This window comes from Musa acuminata, chromosome BXJ2-8 (genome assembly GCF_036884655.1).
Source record: "Musa acuminata AAA Group cultivar baxijiao chromosome BXJ2-8, Cavendish_Baxijiao_AAA, whole genome shotgun sequence".
Lineage (NCBI taxonomy): Eukaryota > Viridiplantae > Streptophyta > Magnoliopsida > Zingiberales > Musaceae > Musa > Musa acuminata.
Genome location: NC_088345.1, coordinates 5,586,374 through 5,601,284, shown reverse-complemented (window position 1 = coordinate 5,601,284; position 14,911 = coordinate 5,586,374). Strand labels below are relative to the sequence as shown.

General features: G+C 39.4%; 3 protein-coding genes across 7 annotated transcripts; all 3 read right to left on the bottom strand.

Annotated features, from left to right (window-relative positions):
• Positions 1-390: 390 nt before the first annotated feature.
• Positions 391-4,479, bottom strand: LOC135618876 (uncharacterized). Of its 5 annotated transcripts, none has more exons than XM_065120256.1 (2): positions 685-4,479; positions 391-594 (listed from the first exon to the last, which is right to left on the bottom strand). In XM_065120256.1, exon 1 carries the CDS (start codon positions 1,231-1,233, stop codon positions 694-696), a length of 540 nt encoding a protein of 179 aa, XP_064976328.1. In that variant the 5' UTR covers positions 1,234-4,479; the 3' UTR covers positions 391-594; positions 685-693. The 5 variants fall into 5 exon arrangements, with proteins under 5 accessions (XP_064976328.1, XP_064976329.1, XP_064976324.1 ...); XM_065120257.1 differs by having other exon boundaries at positions 693-4,479; XM_065120252.1 differs by having other exon boundaries at positions 391-1,393; positions 2,529-4,479.
• Positions 4,480-4,619: 140 nt separating this feature from the next.
• LOC135618877 (small ribosomal subunit protein uS17c-like) lies at positions 4,620-5,372 on the bottom strand. Its single transcript, XM_065120258.1, has one exon. The coding sequence runs from the start codon at positions 5,316-5,318 to the stop codon at positions 4,869-4,871; it is 450 nt and encodes a 149-aa protein (XP_064976330.1). The 5' UTR covers positions 5,319-5,372; the 3' UTR covers positions 4,620-4,868.
• Positions 5,373-5,835: 463 nt separating this feature from the next.
• Positions 5,836-11,630, bottom strand: LOC135618874 (probable magnesium transporter NIPA6). The gene is made up of 9 exons (XM_065120250.1): positions 11,259-11,630; positions 11,088-11,144; positions 10,919-11,009; positions 10,655-10,815; positions 10,386-10,513; positions 10,167-10,304; positions 7,610-7,702; positions 7,399-7,516; positions 5,836-6,363 (listed from the first exon to the last, which is right to left on the bottom strand). Exons 1-9 carry the CDS (start codon positions 11,431-11,433, stop codon positions 6,233-6,235), a joined length of 1,092 nt encoding a protein of 363 aa, XP_064976322.1. The 5' UTR covers positions 11,434-11,630; the 3' UTR covers positions 5,836-6,232.
• Positions 11,631-14,911: the final 3,281 nt, after the last annotated feature.

Genomic DNA, 14,911 nt, shown 5'->3' with positions numbered 1-14,911 from the left:
ATGAGCACATGTCTTCCTCACCATCATTGTTATGGATGGAGACCCAAGCTTTTGTAAAGTTGCAGCAGTAGCGGCTTGGCCACTGGGGCATTCCCACAAACACATGTCGCGCTGCCTCCGTCACCCTCTTGTTTGCTTGTCTTTTCCACTCGGACGTCCGCCATGCATACCTTTACCACTTCTTACCGCGGTGAGAGCAGTCGAATTCTCGGAACCCGGTTTGGATTGTAATCATGACTACCTGGAGATGTAGAAGGCGCACACGAGCGTCACAACTGGAGTAGAGAGGCTGAAGAGTCTGCAATCAGAGAAGCAGACCGAACCAGAGGGACAGAAGGCTAATCCGAGAAGAATGTTAGTAGCAGTATAGTTTACATAACACCAGCAGTATTGACAAAGCAAAAGACGATCGAAGAATTTTATTAGGCACAAAGAGGAAGCAATGCACGAGAGCTCTACGACACCATCTCGATTGACTCCTTAGACCAGGAACAACAGCACATCAGCCATCATCGTGTATCCGGTGACGTTGATCTCAACTCAACTGTGCTCTGTCCCAATCAAAAGGGCCATGACCATCAGATTCTTTGAAAGCTGTGGGATGATGGTAGGGACAGTGATCAAATGAACAAACACATGGCGTGCAATTATTCGTTTGGTTATATGGTAGAACATGTCACGCACGCCGAAACCTTATCTTTGGACCGGGCAGTGGTTCGACGGCCCGGACCGGGGAACGCGGACGGCCGAGTCGGCGACCGCGCATGTCGCCTTGCACGAGGCGTAGAGGCCGAAGAGCCCGAGGCGGTCGGAGACGGACCACGCCGCCGCTGGCCCTCTCCGGCGCCGCTCGACGACCGAACCACCGCCCCTCGCGAGGAGCTCCTCGATGGCGGGGCCTGCCGGGTCCTTGGCGCACTCGGTGAGAGCCGTCGCGAAGGGGTCAGCGGCGGAGGTGGCGACGGGTCGCTTCTTGCGCGAGTTGCCGGCGGGGGCGGATCTGAGAGAGGGAGGGAGGGGGAGGAGGGGCCCTGTCGGGCGGGAGGTGAGGGGGCCGGAGGTCTTGGGGATGCCCGGCCGGTGCTCCCACGAGAAGGGGACTGCGGAGGAGGAGGGGCGGGACGGCGATGCCCGCTCGTCAATGGGAATGGGTCTGCTCTGCCGTGGCAGCGGCCGACCGTACCGCGGAGATCCGGCGTCTAGGTCCTTGTTCGTGGTGGACGGTGACCACATCTCCGCTAAAGCCTGAGAGAGAGAGTACCTGCGGAGGAAAAGGGCCGTGGTTTTATAGCGACGAGAGCGCGAGGTGAAGAGGGTAAATTGTTGCGTTGTTCCTCCAAGTGTGTTGAACTTATCGTGGTCCGTGCATGGCGGTCGTCCGATTTCACTAATCCTGCACGAATCATGAAGCAACCGCTCCCGACCCACACCATGTAAGCGTAGTCAAACATATTAAACGACTTCAAATAAATCCGAGCTTAAGACCATATATATTTATATAAATATATATATACATGGCCTGAAGGATTATAATGCCTACACTTAGCCTATGAAGAAACAACATTATTATTTATATATATAAAAGCTTTACATTATGTATATATAATATAAATAATATTATTTATTTCAGCTACTGAAAGCCGCCGGGACCATTGACCTATTATTTATCATCCTGGTCAACTCTTTGTTGCAGGTGTGTATGTCTATGTATCTCTTCTTGATGTAGAAATTGGTAAGATATATGATTGTAATGTAGGATGGGAGAAATAATAGTTGGTGAATGGAGGTGTTCATCAAGCAACATGTCCAAAGGTCATTGAAAAGGGAGTGATATTGTGATGACAAGCTTTATCTGAAAGTGACTCTCTCACTGTTACTAAACATGTGTATTGGATGAACAGTCATACTCTTTGCATCTCATGGCCAATGTTTTCAGACAAAGTTCTCTGCTTACAGGAAATCAAAGGACAATTGTAGATTAATTACTTTGACCGAGGTTGGTCCAATTTCATGTATGTAGGGGTGAGCAAAAAGACCAGATTTGCATCTATGTTTGACTAATGGATATGATTTAAGACATGAATATTAGATCTGAATATAAAATGAGTACAAGTGAGAATATTACATGAATCAGACACAAGACTGATAAATAAACAACACATTATGGCAATTATATTGATATATCATATATGAAAAAGCTAATCAAGTGGCATGTTACTTTATACTAACACAAGTGAAGAAATAAGACTAAAAGGATGGGTTTCAACACAGCATTCTATTCAAAAGCTAGAGCAGTAGAAACACCTTCATGATAACAAGTCTAAACTTGCTGCTTCAGTATGAATCTTGATAGAAACAAAAACACACACATTTGCAGTGTAAAATATTCAGAGCAGACAGAATAAACAACCACCATTAAGTTCCAAGACAGTCCTTGTTAAGGATATCTCATGCAAGAAAACACAATAAGTTAAAGGCTACCATGAAAACAACAGTCAACACATTGAACTTGTTTGTGACAATTTTACCTTGATGAAGCCAAGTCTCATATGCAGTAGCCATGCAGGTGAATCCAGACGTCAAGCTCTTCCCACCAAAGCCCATCTCAGTTGCTGTGGAGTTTCCTTGTCAAGAAGTTGGTTCACTGAACGTTCAGAGAAGAAAAAGAAGTTGATGTAATGAATTAGGACTAGAAACCAGGGGCCAACAATTATTGTGGAATCTATGGAACAACTAATAAAGCTCATCCCTGTGTCTGTGTGGCCTATAAATTTCATTCAAGTCTATATTAAAAAGGAGCAATTATTAATGGAATCTATAATCCAACTAATAAAGTACATACCTGTATCTGTGTGACATATATATCTAATTCAAGCCTCCTTTGTAATTTGCAACTTGGGTGATTCCTGTCGGAATCATAAAAGCAGTGGTTTCACATATTAACAGGAGCCTTGTGCAAGCAGGTCAGTGTTGAAACAAAGGGATATCAACTGTACCTGTCTCTTTCATTTACTGTCAAAATGAACATGCATGTTTTTTTTATTCAACTAGTAAAAGAAGAATTACTGTTTTTTTTTTAAAAGAGAAACACTAATTCTGAAATTATAAAGATATGAGATTGTCCTTGAAATTTTCTGGGAGCAATTTTTACAAGTTACAAGTTCATATCTAGGTCTTAATTTCCTTGCCAATGTCGATTTAGGAAGAAAGCTGGGTGAGAGCTCCAGTCCATCAAGTCAAACAGGAGTCCTTGCCATGTGGTTCTTCTTTGTCAGGCTGGGGACTAGAAAATCTATTGAGAATCACATCCAACCCAGGTTGACAAGATCACAGGCTTATATGCTGCAGCAATTTATTTCCATAGAATCTTTCAATATATGGGGATCATTCGCAGTTTAAGTAAATTGTTTCTTTGCAAGAAATGTAAAGGACAACCTTTACAGCTTAATTTATATAATGCTCTTGGCATGGATAGATTTAGTGCTCTCTTTTCCAGGTCCCATGAATAGGAATGCATGTAAGACTAATTTGTATTCAACGAAATATAGTTCCATAAGAGCTGAAGATACATTTCATACATTAAACCGAAGGGAAATATAGTTGTCCCAATAAATTGTGTACCTACTGCTCACAATAATAGAGGACAATTTATAAATCATGAGGGGGAAAGATTCAATATCGGACAACATGAACTTTGAAAACTACAATTTAACTAACCTGTCCTCATTCATGAAGTTAGTGCATTAAGGCCACAAATTTTGCCAGAGCAGTAATACCATTAGATTTTCCAACTAAAAATATGGCTTTCAAACCAAGGAAAACCAATAGAAAGAGCTGAGATTAACTCCAGGGCTGAATAGCATCATGCCATGCAAACTCACATAACTGCCTAGATATGTAAACAGTCAAGGCCTCCATAGACACACACTCAAGAGAATGAAAGAATTTTACCTGATAGAGGAGTATAATTGATATCAAAAGGTGGCCTCCATAGACACACACTCAAGAGAATGAAAGAATTTTACCTGATAGAGGAGTATAATTGATATCAAAAGGTGATATATAACAAGAATCTGAACACCATATAAGTCTTCAGTTGGTGTTCCAGAGAACTAGCCAAACTTGGATGACTAAATGCTCAGTTACTAACTAGCTACTGGAAACAACAAGTTCCAGTTTATTTATTGTTCAAAGCCTCTCTCAGTGCCATTTTCCACAAACAAATATGAACATCTAAAAACATAACAAGAGTTAGCTAAAAGTCCAACTGCAACCAGACTACAACAGCAGGATTAGAGTCCATAGCTTTTTGTCAATTTAACATCAACCACACACACCACTGCCTGCATTTCCTTGATTCACAGCACTTGTATTCAAAGGAAATCAATAAGGCCTTTGCCTAATGGTTGGTTCATCTCTTCATCTTGAAGAGGTTCTACGAGAGGAAATGCCCAATCTATCAGAAATACCATCTCTGATAGCACAAAGATAACTCACTTGGGTTAGCATACATCAGATACCATCACCAAGAGCTCAAAGCAGCATAACATCGAACAGATAGAAGACTCGTACGAAAGGTATCGTAGAACACGCTAAAAAACACAACACAAATCGCAAGGTAGCCAACTGAAGTCTTCAAGTCTTGAAAGAAGGCGGAAATTACAGTAACATCAAATAAATAATGGAGCAGCGCAGAAATTAAGTCTAAAAAGCACCAAAATATTCTAGTGAAAGTTTAAACTCGGAGACAACGAAGGATAGCAAACAGTAGATCGAAGCATAAGGGTCCATCAAAGCATGAATTTTAGTTCATCCACCAAGCGCTTTCACCAATAATAATAAGAAGAAGAAGCAAGAGTCCTTCCCCGCTAGCCCTGCTCCGCGGACTGGAGGGGGAGGCCGAGGCCGACGCCCCTGGTCGAATCGCGGGGAGGCACCGGAATGGCGATGAAGGTCTTGGCCTTGCTGATGGGGCGGGACTTCTCGAGCTGGACGTAGTCACCGACCTTGAACTGGTTGTCGGGGTCGTGGGCCTGGTACTTCTTCTTCTTGCGCACGCGGCGCTTGTACTTGGGGTGGGGGGCGAGGCGGACCACCTCCACCGACACCGTCTTGTCGCTGGAGGCGCACACCACGAGGCCCTGCGTGACCTTCATGGCCCTGACGGTGAGGACCGAAGGCGGGGACGGCGCCGGCGAAGAGGAGAAAGGTCGGATCTTGGGAAGAGAGGGTATCGGGAGGGAGCCATGGAGGAATTGAGAGGGGTGGTGAGGCTTGAGGATAGAGGAGAGTCGGACGAAAGAAGAGGTGAGCGACATGGCCAAAGAGATGAGGAGAAGAGGCGAGAACTGCTGCTGCTGCTAGTTATCTTCGGTTTGATTTAAGCGAAATCTAGTTTGGGTTTCATTTTATTTCATTTGATGTATTGGATAAGGTATTTTTCTTGTGGTTCAAATTGATCCCCTCTCTTCTTGCTGGTTGTGCTAAACCGTTTCTAGTGTTGGCTGCGCTAAAAACCTTTTCAAGTGATTAGATACTCATCAAATATATTTTTGAATGTCTCAAAGTTAATAAAGATCTTAATAATATATCATAAAGTGATTAGATACTCTGAATAATAATAATATCCTTGTCGCCTCAGGTGACAGTTTACCACAGATGACAGTGGCAAAGTGCCCTAAGGTAACATACATCCAATGAGAATAAGACATTCGAAGAAGGAAACTTTTGGATGAATAAATGAACTAGATTTAAAATTCTTTTTTACAAAGAATAAATAACGAAAACGAAATTCAAATCTATCTATACCATCAAAATCTTTACCACTAAACTGACTAGATTTAAAAAACTCCGTTAAGCATTGAAGTAAAGAAACATGAACTGTACATTAAATTACACCAAAAGGGCTCCTCACAATTCACCTTCTTACAGTAAAACCAGGGTTAAAGTCCACAATCTATATAACCCAGTCATTAGCAACTAAATGAAAAAACCAGGACTTACATGGCTTCTACTTATCGGCAACATGAGACTCGAACAAAAATAATAGAACGTAGAACTAGAACAATGGAGCATGGAAGCATCATCCAGATGACTGCATGAAATGGCAAGCAGTAATCAGAGGACATTAACAATCTGGGCTACTGTATAATCTACAAAACTCTATTCCATCTTCAGCCATCTTTTAATTAAGTCGTGTTTTCTGGTATCACGTAATTGAAGGAAATACTCTCTATGTGAAATGATCTTGGCGCACTACAGCAACAAATTCCCCAGACAACAAATCATCATCCTTCAGCTTTCCCAGCTCACCATTTCCTTGGATGTGCCAAAATATTTTAGGAGAGAGTGGTGTATACAAATCTGCAAGGTTGCATAAGAAACGTATGTAAGGTGACAATGATATAAAGAAAACAATGAACTGTAGGTAAGACTGTAGAAAATTCCTTTATAGCAACCAACTGGTAAACAAATAAGCTCATATAACAAGAAGATGATTAAAGCTTAATGTTTCTCTTTATGCAGGGAAAATGATCATGACCGATTATATTGGAGGAGCTACAATTGTGGTCCTTGCATAAGGAATTCCATAGTTCTAATGCTCCAAGATGGCATCGGTAAAGTCACAGCATAGGAATTATGAGTATATCAGAAAAAATGAGATAAGTATACATGACTTGAATCATATGAAAGATGCAAATGAAGAAAAGAAACAGAAGTAGATGTCAGACAGGCCACTTCCACTATCACAATGCTTAACTTAGTGTATCAATTGTTATGCAGAGATAATCTGGCAAAAGATTTAGAATATCCACATGTTTGAAAAATCCTAATTATTGTAATTCAATAAACACCTTGAAAACTGTCATATATCACTGTAGTATGAATATACAAATACCAAAATGAGACCAAAGCCCCACATACCTTTCATGTGTTTATATATATATATATAAATAAATATATGTATATATATATATATATGTATGTATGTATGTATGTATGTATGTATATATGTATATATATATATATATGTGTGTATATATATATATATATTTGTATATATATGTGTATATATATGTATGTATATATGTATATATGTATATATATATATATATGTATATATATATATATGTATATATATATATATATTGAAATTCTGTACAAGTAACAATCCTACAACTGCTCACAGGTAAATAATCATCTCAGTGAGAGAATTGGTGAAAAGGGGAATAATGTAAAAGCATCTATAATATAGACAAGGACATGTAATCTTGACTTTCAATAAGAATAAACACTATATCTTATACTGAAAACCAAGAGGTCTTTAAGGTAAATGAAGAGAAAGAATGTTATACAGGCCAAAGTCGCATTGTCATTATCTAGGTGGCTTCAATTTACCTGAAGAGGAAGTTTGATCTGATTCTCTTGTAGAATGTAACACTGTGGTCCCGGAAATTACTGTAATGAGCCCACAAATCTCTGATGCAATATTACTTGCACTCTGGCCAGACCAATCCTGCAAATGCGCAAAAAAGTTAGCTGTAGATGAGCCTCATTGAGAAAAAAAAAAGAAGAAGTGATAATACTTTGTCAATGACATGTTCGGTACCTTGAACATAATGGCACTTGCTAATATTGTAAGAATTGTGAACATGGCATAGTAGACAGGAGAAACGACTGCAGTATTGAAAGTATCTAATGCCTGAAGAGAACAGAAAGATTAATTAAAATAAGAATTTTCAAGGTCTTGAATTAATTTTAGAAGAGAAACTGTGTCAGATGACAATATAATTAAATTCTTTTGGTTAGCTCTTCAGTTCACATGAATACTAGTAAACTGTCATAAGCTAATTCACAGATAGAAAAATAAATATAACTTTAATAGCAAACTGACAAACATCCTGATCATGAATAAAACAATATCCAATTTGAAATAAACAGATAATGCTACTGGCACTTACATTAATCATAAAATCAAACACAGAAAGGAAACTCTTTTCATGTTTCATATCACAAAATCAAATACAGAAAGCAAACCTTTTTTCTTATTTTAGATCATGCTTTTCTAATTCTTAAAAGTATGACTCTCTGATACAAGCATCACCCAAATGCCACCTTACCAGGGAAAAAGAGTCATTAACCAAAATTTTCCCTGGATAGCAAAATCTGGGCCCGTTGCAACTCTTTCCAGAAGCCAAAGTGTAAGTCCCTTCCATGTTGCACATCCTCCCTAAGTAAATGAGTAGCAGATGGGACCCTCTACTAAGGCTCGGCCCAGACTTGCAAAGCATCAGGCACTTCCATAAACTATAGGAGAAGGTACGTGTTGACAAAAAATTTTAGTAGATTTTCATGTACTTTCAGCAGAGTAATAATTTATCTTATTCTAGGATCTAAAAGTAGATTTGAGATAGGAACTTTTGGACACACTAAAGAGCCCTATGACAAAGATTTAAGCTATGCCTGAACATTATTTCATTATCCCCTTCTTTTTCCACTAATTAAGTTAGATTAATTTAGTTTATTTGATCTTAGGAGCTTTTTTCTCTATCTGGAATAAGGCAAGCGCTTATTAGAGGCGTTATATAACAGTTACCCTAATGTAGTAAGGAATAAGAATTGTGAGCCTCTTTTGGACACCACTTGGCTATTCTCTTCAGAATTTAGTGATAAGTTATTTTTTCTTTCAATTCTATATAGAAGACCTCTTCTCTTAAATTCAAGAAGCACCAGTTAAAGGGTATCATGCCTACATTGTGCTAAGACCAAACTGATATATTAAATGCCTATATTCTTGATAAAATTGCTTCCAAGTGCACATCTCACAAACCTTAACCTGATTAGTTCATGACTAATTAGTATAACCAAGGTTTGTAATATCACCATCAGTTTCATAATCAATCATGAGATTTGGAATAGAAATTAAGCTGGATTGACCAAATTGAACCAGATCATCAGATCATCTTATCCAACTTTTTTTTCAAAAAATAATCGGAGATTGATCAGAACCAGCCAGGGTCATCTGCTAGAGATTGGCTCCTACTCAGCATCCACATCCAACCAAGATCAGCTCCCAACCACAATCCAATGAGATCGACTTCAACAAAATATGATATGTCAGAACCAGTTAGGAGCAGCCAGAACTAGCTGGAGGCCGGAGGAACTGGCTGGAAACTCATCAGAACTGTGAAGTAAGCTGAAATTAAGTAGACATGAACAAACTTGGATAAATCCACGTGGCTGCATCTGAGTCCGACTGATTCCCTAACGTTACAAACGTTTCATTGCTGGCTTTTAATGATCATAACCTGGATCTAACATTCTAAGTCAGCTGACAATTGCTAGAAGAGCCAAAGAAAACATCAATAACCACAACATTCTTAGGCCAAATCTGCAGAAAATGATTCTGAAGCACAATTTCAGACTTATAAATATAATTGAACACTGATCTTCATGTTTCTGGAGACAAACCCCACTTTTTTATTTGTGTATCTTAGATCAGCTAAGTTTTATTCGGGAAATGTAGCAATTTCATGGGATTTCCACGGAGAAATGCTGGCAAACACAAAAAAAGCTAAATTTATATCAAAAATACTTCTACAATTGTGTCTAAAAGATTACATTTTCTATGTTAGCTACACTGCTTTATTACAAATACAATAGAAAACTACCCTAATGAAATAAAATATCTCAAGTGGCCAAATGCATGAAAGACTCATGTAATAGATCAAAGATGCAATTATAGATCAAGCATAGTGTATTGAGAAGTTCAACAAAAAAAGTTTACACACAGTAGAAGACAACCAGAAATTTCCAACAGGAGGAAAAGATAGAAATGTACCTTGATCACACACTAGTATGATCTACTTCATTGGAAAACACCAAACAAGTTAAAAAACATAGCAACTGAGATCCAATATATTTTATAACATAAACTAAACAAAACTCATACTATACAAGTGCATATACATAAACTAAACTAAACTAAAGCTATATACATACATATAGAGTAAAAGAGATATACTAAAAGAAAGAAGGATTCAGGAAGTTGTGAATATTGCAGGAAAGCAAAGCTGTAACATCTCAACGGGATATGCATAAACTAGCAGCACCATAAGACACCTGTGAAACTGCACGCAAGTGCAAGTTTTGCAACAGGCACCAACCTTGTTTAAGTAATTCAACTGAATTATGATGCAGGAGATTGCCACCATTGCAAATACCCATGTTTGGAAGTAACCAGCTTGGTTGACACCTTCCAATGTAAGCTTGATTGCAATTCCTATGGCCTTGATACTCATGACCTGCACAACTTATAAAATATTAAGATGACGAATGCAGAGAATCAAGGGAAGCCAAACACACTATTATTATAGCACCATTACCGTCAAAGATCCAATTGCAGAGCATATGCCCAAGTACACCATTATGTTTGTCTGCCCATAACGTGGAGAACAATGCAACATAAGCACCAGAGATACTGCAACTGCCGATGCCGTATACAAAAGAAAGGCTGAAGAAAGAATAATACGCAAAAAGCCAACATCAGCACCAAGATGATCAACTAAGTAGATTGATTGAACAAAAAGTAATGCATGAGAATGAATAGGCCTCAAGCAATCGATTAGATCAAGAATTAGGCATCGTAGAATACCTGGCTGCGTCGCTAAATCCCAGATCTGGTCAACAGAGCTCGGCGTCCTCTCCTCTGGGGCATGAAGCACGATGACTGTTGAACCCACAATGCAAAGCACACAGCCCAAAACACCCATTCTCTGCAATTTCTCCTTCAGGATGAAATGGGCCAAAACGGCACTGCGGCCACCATTTTTCCGCGTAAAAACCAATAAAAAATAGTTTTTAGCCATTAATCGAAATCTGCATTCCCCAAAACTCTTTTAGATTTCGCGCTTCTTACCTAACGATGATGCTCAAAGCACCCAGAGGCGTCACCATAACAGCTGGGGCAAAGATGTAGGCCACAAAATTTGCAATCTCACCGATAATCACTGCAAAACTTTCAACTTCCCTCAAGGATTCTAACCATAAAAGAAAGAGGCGACGGAATCGAACGAGAAGGGGCTTACTTGTGACCATTCCGATCCACCAGAGAGGCTCCAGTAAGTATCCGTACCCGCCTATGCCTTAAAGAACCAAACCATGGAAGCTCTATTATTTCAGCACGTTCGGGATTAGGGCTAAAGATACGGAGGAGGAGGGGGAGGGGGGGGTGGGGGTGGGGGGAAGGAGTTACGTACCGGCGCGGGAGCCGGAGGCGCCGGCGCGCTTGAGGCCCTTCTTCTTGATGATGAAGCTAGCACCGATGAAGGCGCTGGAGGCGACGGCGAGCAGGAAGCCCTTGAGGTTGTCAGCGAAGAAGTGCGCAGACCCCGCCGCGGGCGGCGGCCCAGAGTTGATCGGAACTTTGTCCATAGGTCGGACGGCGTCCTCCGGCCGCTCATCTACCAGTCCGCGGGCCTCATTCGAAGGCCTCGGCGCAACGCGAGAGAGGGAGAGAGAAGATGAGGAGACGAAGAAAAGGGGCAAAAACAAAAATATAAGAAAATAAGCTTTGACTACAAATCGGACGGGAAGAGAGAGAGAGGGAGAGAGCGAGACGTGTGGAGGGAGAGAGAGAGAGAGAGAGGGGCGGGCGTTAAAATATATCATATTCTCAGAAATAGCATGAGAGCAGTAAAAATAACAAAAAAAGAATTATAATTTAATGTGGGTTGTCGGGGAATTGACGCTTAGATGGCCAATTCACATGAGCCACGGCCATCCAGGGTGTCATCAACTACGAAATTAAAATTATGGATCGAGGTATAATAATCCCCAGATTCGGATCCGACACCAAATCTATAAACCTTATCGGAGCATGGATCCGGGATTTCTGTACCCGACCCGAAAACATTTTCCGGTACCAGAGCCAAATGTGGGAAACAATACCCAAAAGTACGGGTGGCGTTTTGACCAGGTTTCGGGTCGTTGGCTCCATTGGCAACAACAATGTACAATGTGGAGATCTATAAACCGTCCACTTGTCCTCGACGAGTATTTCGTTTCTCCTCTGTCTCGGCGGTTCTTCCCGTGGCATTGGTCATCCTTGCTATATCTAAATCGCTCGCCAATGTAAATATATGTACCTCCGAATCCGAGAGTTCAAATGAGAAGGTGAGAGTGGTGTGGGGTGTTGTATTATGCATGGATCATCTGCCGGTCCAGTCCTGTCCATAAAGGGGGGACAGGGACAGCACGTCCCACGCTGCTCTGGGATGCATTCGTAGGTGTAGAAGAATTGAGGTGTGAAGCAGATCTGTGACATGAAAGCTGAGTCAAAGCAGCAATAGCAGGTATATATGTGGGAACGGGATTACAAGCCTCACAGGTGTCGTCTCTGCAACCGAAACGCTCCTACCGCCTATCGGACGGTGCTTATGATGAGGTGTCAGCGGAGTTTTGTGTTGCTAGCATTATACAATCTACAGGGCATGAATCATATAGTTAAGGAAAGAGAGTACATATTAATAAAAATAAAATCCATTCCCTAGTTTTACCTGTTGGCTACTGTAATCAAGAATTGAAATATTGAGTATGTTACCTACTATGCTGTTATCTTCAATTGTAGACGTCAAAATCATACTTCGCATGATCAATGATATCTGGATATCTCTTTTCTGATCCATGCAGTGCAAACACTTCAAAAGAAAAGAAAAGAAAAAAAAATCCGATAGCCTATACTAAGCTAAACCTTTCGTCCATGTACAGAATTTCGATTGCGTATTTTGTGATTTCGTAAACAGGGATGACCTGATATCAATGACAAGTTATCTCTTCCTTCCTGATTGCATCACGAATATGATTTCACAATAACTACAGATGGGCATAGCTAGTCACCTGGCTATATTAAACTTGGTATATTGACAACATTTCCACCACCTGGGGCGCTCCACGTATCTAGAGCAGATAATTGTATTAGTTCTATTAAAAATTTAAGATATAGTAGGTGAAAAAATAAGGTTTAAAAAGAAAATTATGTACCTGCTTATATCAATTCAGTAATTGGCAAACTTCATTATATGTCATATATTAGGTAAAAATATCATTGATATCATGACAGCCGTTCGAACCCGTATACACAAGACTGTCCAAGATACCTCCGAGGTAAAAACGTTAAGCATTTTGGTTAATGATTTAGACCAAATGAAATTGATAAGCCAATTTGCTCATCATATCTAGGTCATGACATTTGGTATCAGAATCGACCTAGTATTTAGACATAATAAATGAGCTCGAGTAGGAAATGACTACTCATGGATGAAGTCAGAGGACTTATCACAGGACTATTATTGAACTACGTCTCACATATACTATGCTACGATTGATATGGGACATGCTATGTTGATGATTCGACTAATCCTATGAAAAAATGATTAAGACTAAGATTGACATTACTATCAACTTTTGGCACATATTGACCAGTAATACAAAAACTTTAATAATGAACATCATTATTCTCTTAAGGAAAGAAACAGATTCATAATCCTAGCAAACCTGAAATTAAGTAATTCAGAAATAATTTTATCATTGTAAGGTAAAAATATGTAAGACCATAATTTCTTCCTGATATAACCCAAGAATTTCATTAAAAAAAGACATGAAGTGGTCCACAATAAATAACATCTTACTTGAATAAAGCAGAGCACCAAGGCTTAAAAAAATGTTGCAAATGTGGTGCTACCAGCTCTGGGCACATCCAGCCGAGCCTCCCAAGAGTTATGACACCGTTGTTTACCAGTATACCTAGCGTATCCTATCATCACAAAACAAAACAAACAAAGGAAGAGAAAGGATTGAGAGACTGAAATTACAGAATTCGAAAAAGAAAAAAAGATAAACTCATTCACCTCTGAATTTTGCAGAATTGCAACCAAGAATGATATTATTGTGGATGCTAGAGAATCATAAATCCAAAATACATCTATAACCAGTCAGTAACTCTTTAAGTACCACAGAGAACTCTGCGTACAAGAAAAAGATGTCACACTGATAATTTGTTGCGTGTTCAATATGACAGAAACCAGAAATATTCATATCAGCTCATCATCAAGAATTTACTGGACAACACTTACCCAACAATTTTTCATTATCTGAACATATGCATTTTAAAGTCTTCGGTTACATGAGAAAGATTTACTCTCATTCAACAAAGACATTATTACATAATTCAACCTTTAAAGAAAATGTATATGGTTTTAATAAGATTAATGATAACACAAAGAGCCGAATCAACCTTCACATTTTTCAGATAATCTTGTTATGTCCTAAGATACTAGTAAAGGTTTTGATATTATGTACCTACTTAGCCTTTGTGCCTTGACATAAGAAGAAAGTCAAGCTTAGAGGCTTATAGAGAGCGAGGCTCCTGGCCAATGTAAGATCTGGGTTTGATTAATGTAACAGTTATACTCCTACGAGCTGAGACTTCTTTGTGACTTGAACACTAATCACCAACAAAGTAATCTGTTCATGTCAGCCTACACCAGAAGCCCAAATCTGGGATCAACTAATAACATCACATCTCAAAATTCTCTAATAATATGAGTCATTAAATTTCTTTCTTTTTTTGCAAAGGACAAGTGATAAAGGCAAGATTCGACTTAGAATCTTACGATAAATTATTTAAGTTTTTATCAACTAAATTAGCTGATACCTTCATTATCTTTTTGTTAGTAAAATAAAATATGTTAAATGAGATTTCGAACCTCAACCTTTGATAAACGGGCCTAGTGCACCATTAGGCCAAAGTTTAAGATATAAAAATATTTCGAATGAAGTTTTGAATCCTCAATCTTTGGTATATCATCACCAGGCCAATGTGCAAAATCTCATCCGATATATTTTACACCTA

Bases quoted from the DNA above. Each gene is read 5' to 3' on its own strand.
- LOC135618876 (XM_065120256.1), bottom strand. From the start codon at position 1,233: ATGTGGTCACCGTCCACCACGAACAAGGACCTAGACGCCGGATCTCCG.
- LOC135618877 (XM_065120258.1), bottom strand. From the start codon at position 5,318: ATGTCGCTCACCTCTTCTTTCGTCCGACTCTCCTCTATCCTCAAGCCT.
- LOC135618874 (XM_065120250.1), bottom strand. From the start codon at position 11,433: ATGGACAAAGTTCCGATCAACTCTGGGCCGCCGCCCGCGGCGGGGTCT. The intron at 10,305-10,385 runs GTAATGGTGCTA...TAAGTTGTGCAG, and splicing joins CTGCAATTGGATCTTTGACG to GTCATGAGTATCAAGGCCAT. The intron at 6,364-7,398 runs GTAAATTGAAGC...GCAACCTTGCAG, and splicing joins AGATCAAACTTCCTCTTCAG to ATTTGTATACACCACTCTCT.